The 2458-nt window shown below is 38.1% G+C and overlaps 1 protein-coding gene across 1 annotated transcript in view; it reads left to right on the top strand.

The window, feature by feature from the left end:
- The first annotated feature begins 1381 nt into the window (after positions 1–1381).
- Positions 1382–2458, top strand: part of LOC135771492 (uncharacterized) — a 20486-nt gene continuing 19409 nt past the window's right edge. The window contains exon 1 of the mRNA XM_065281770.2: positions 1382–1615. Within this exon, the coding sequence (XP_065137842.2) occupies positions 1448–1615 (168 nt within the window). The 5' untranslated portion in view covers positions 1382–1447. The remainder of the gene's footprint in view (positions 1616–2458) is intronic.

The following is a 2458-nucleotide window of genomic DNA, read 5'->3' as shown; positions in this document are numbered from 1 at the left end:
GCCAATTTTCTCCCTAGCAACCAAACTTAGTACCCTAGCAACGCAATAAATGTTAGCTTCATGCTAGCTTCTTGCTAATCATGCTAGCTTCATGCTAGCTTCATGCTAATCATGCTAACATCATGCTAGCTTCATGCTAATCATGCTAACTTCATGCTAGCTTCATGCTAATCATGCTAACTTCATGCTAGCTTCATGCTAATCATGCTAACATCATGCTAGCTTCATGCTAATCATGCTAGCATCATGCTAGCTTCATGCTAATCATACTAGCATCATGCTAGCTTCATGCTAACTTCATGCTAATCATGCTAGCTTCATGCTAGCTTCATGCTAATCATGCTAGCATCATGCTAGCTTCATGCTAATCATGCTAGCATCATGCTAGCTTCATGCTAATCATGCTAGCATCATGCTAGCTTCATGCTAATCATGCTAACATCATGCTAGCTTCATGCTAATCATGCTAGCATCATGCTAGCTTCATGCTAATCATGCTAGCATCATGCTAGCTTCATGCTAATCATGCTAGCATCATGCTAGCTTCATGCTAATCATGCTAGCATCATGCTAGCTTCATGCTAATCATGCTAGCATCATGCTAGCTTCATGCTAATCATGCTAACATCATGTTAGCATCATACTAGCTTCATGCTAATCATGCTAGCTTCATGCTAATCATGCTAGCATCATGCTAGCTTCATGCTAATCATGCTAGCATCATGCTAGCTTCATGCTTATCATGCTAGCTTCATGCTAATCATGCTAGCATCAAGCTAGCTTCATTCTAATCATGCTAGCATCATGCTAGCTTCATGCTAATCATGCTAACATCATGCTAGCTTCATGGTAAATCATGCTACCTTCATACTTAAACATACTAACAGCCAGATAGCCTACTAAACTAAACTTATGTCAAACCGTTTTAAACGTTCAGGCTACGCTTTCTCAAGCCAACATAAAGTTTGTCTTCAAACTTTACTATCTAGTTATAATTATTATGCTGCTTTTGCAGAAACACATGCACATGTGCCTGTTGAAAACAGTAAAGATGTTTATTATAGACATGGGAGTGATTTTGTTTGCCTACATTCTTCGGCAGTTACCACACCTTTCTACAGTGATGCGGTTGGAATTGGTCCCGTAATTAAATGAATGTGCTCTCTTACAACAATGAAATGATCTTAAATGATATTTATCAGTCGAGTACATTAATCAATACTGCTGTTCTGTGTGTTAAATGATAAGGTTACGGTGCACTTTAGTTAATATGTAAAGCAGGTATTTGGTCACATATTTCACCTCTGTCCCATTCACGCTGGATCCCACCCCCTTACTGCTCTGCCCCCTCCTTACAGATAAAAACACTAAAGGCAACACAGAACAGACTATTTTGAGTCTAGAAACCGAAAAGAGATACTTTAAATTGACAAAATTGTACTGAGAGATGGAAATCTCTAGTTCATTGCTGTTGGTCGTCTTGGCCATATTGATGTTGGTCATGAAGTGGAGGAAGACGAGGGGACTTTCTTTACCCCCGGGGCCGATGGCACTTCCACTGATTGGTAACATACATTTGATGGACAAAAGTGCACCCTTTAAAAGCTTTACAAAGGTAAGAGAGAAGGCAAAACTACTGTATGCATTTGTTGTATATTTAAAATACACATTCACATCAGAAATTATATGAACTGCACAGTTAACTGCTAAAAGTAGGGCTGTCAAAAGATCAATCGCATACAAAATAAAAGTTAGTGTTTGCATAATATATTTGTGTGTGTGTGTTGTGTGTAATTATTATTTATATATAAATACACACAAAAATGTATACATTTAAGAAAGAAAAAATATTTATATGTTTATATTTTTAGTTTATATTATAACCTATCTACACAGTGCACACACATATTATGCAAACTTTTATTTTGTATGTGATTAATCTTTTTACAGCCCTACAATAAAGCCATTACTAGGGCCATAACAGTGGCGGCTCGTGACTGCTCTTTCAAGGTGCGCAAACTTAAAATATGTGTTCGTAGTGTCATGTGCGTTCCTTGTGTTTTCAAAATATGTGAACCATGTGCATCACGTATTTTGTCAAAAATAAGTGCCTGCTGCACACGCGTCAAAACCGTTTATGATAAAAGAGACGCTCACGTTCACAAAATACATGCAAGACACTCCCTAAACAGTTAACTCTGATTACGCATGAGATTATGCGAGTATCTGGCAAACACGAGGATCTCTTTTATCATAAACCCTTTGGACGCATCTGCAGCAAGCACTTATTTTGTCAAAACACATGATACACATAGGTTCACTCGACGTGCCGAACACATATTTTTAAATTTCGAACCACACACATGACAGGCCACATACATGTTGTGACGAACTTCGCATTGGACCATAAGGCAGTCATCTGCACCGCTGGATTATATAAACAAACAGCTCCAATTTT

The sequence above is a fragment of the Paramisgurnus dabryanus genome, chromosome 8, assembly GCF_030506205.2.
Source record: "Paramisgurnus dabryanus chromosome 8, PD_genome_1.1, whole genome shotgun sequence".
Lineage (NCBI taxonomy): Eukaryota > Metazoa > Chordata > Actinopteri > Cypriniformes > Cobitidae > Paramisgurnus > Paramisgurnus dabryanus.
The sequence above is the reverse complement of the archived record's forward strand: the minus strand, read 5'-3'. Positions and strand labels throughout refer to the sequence as shown.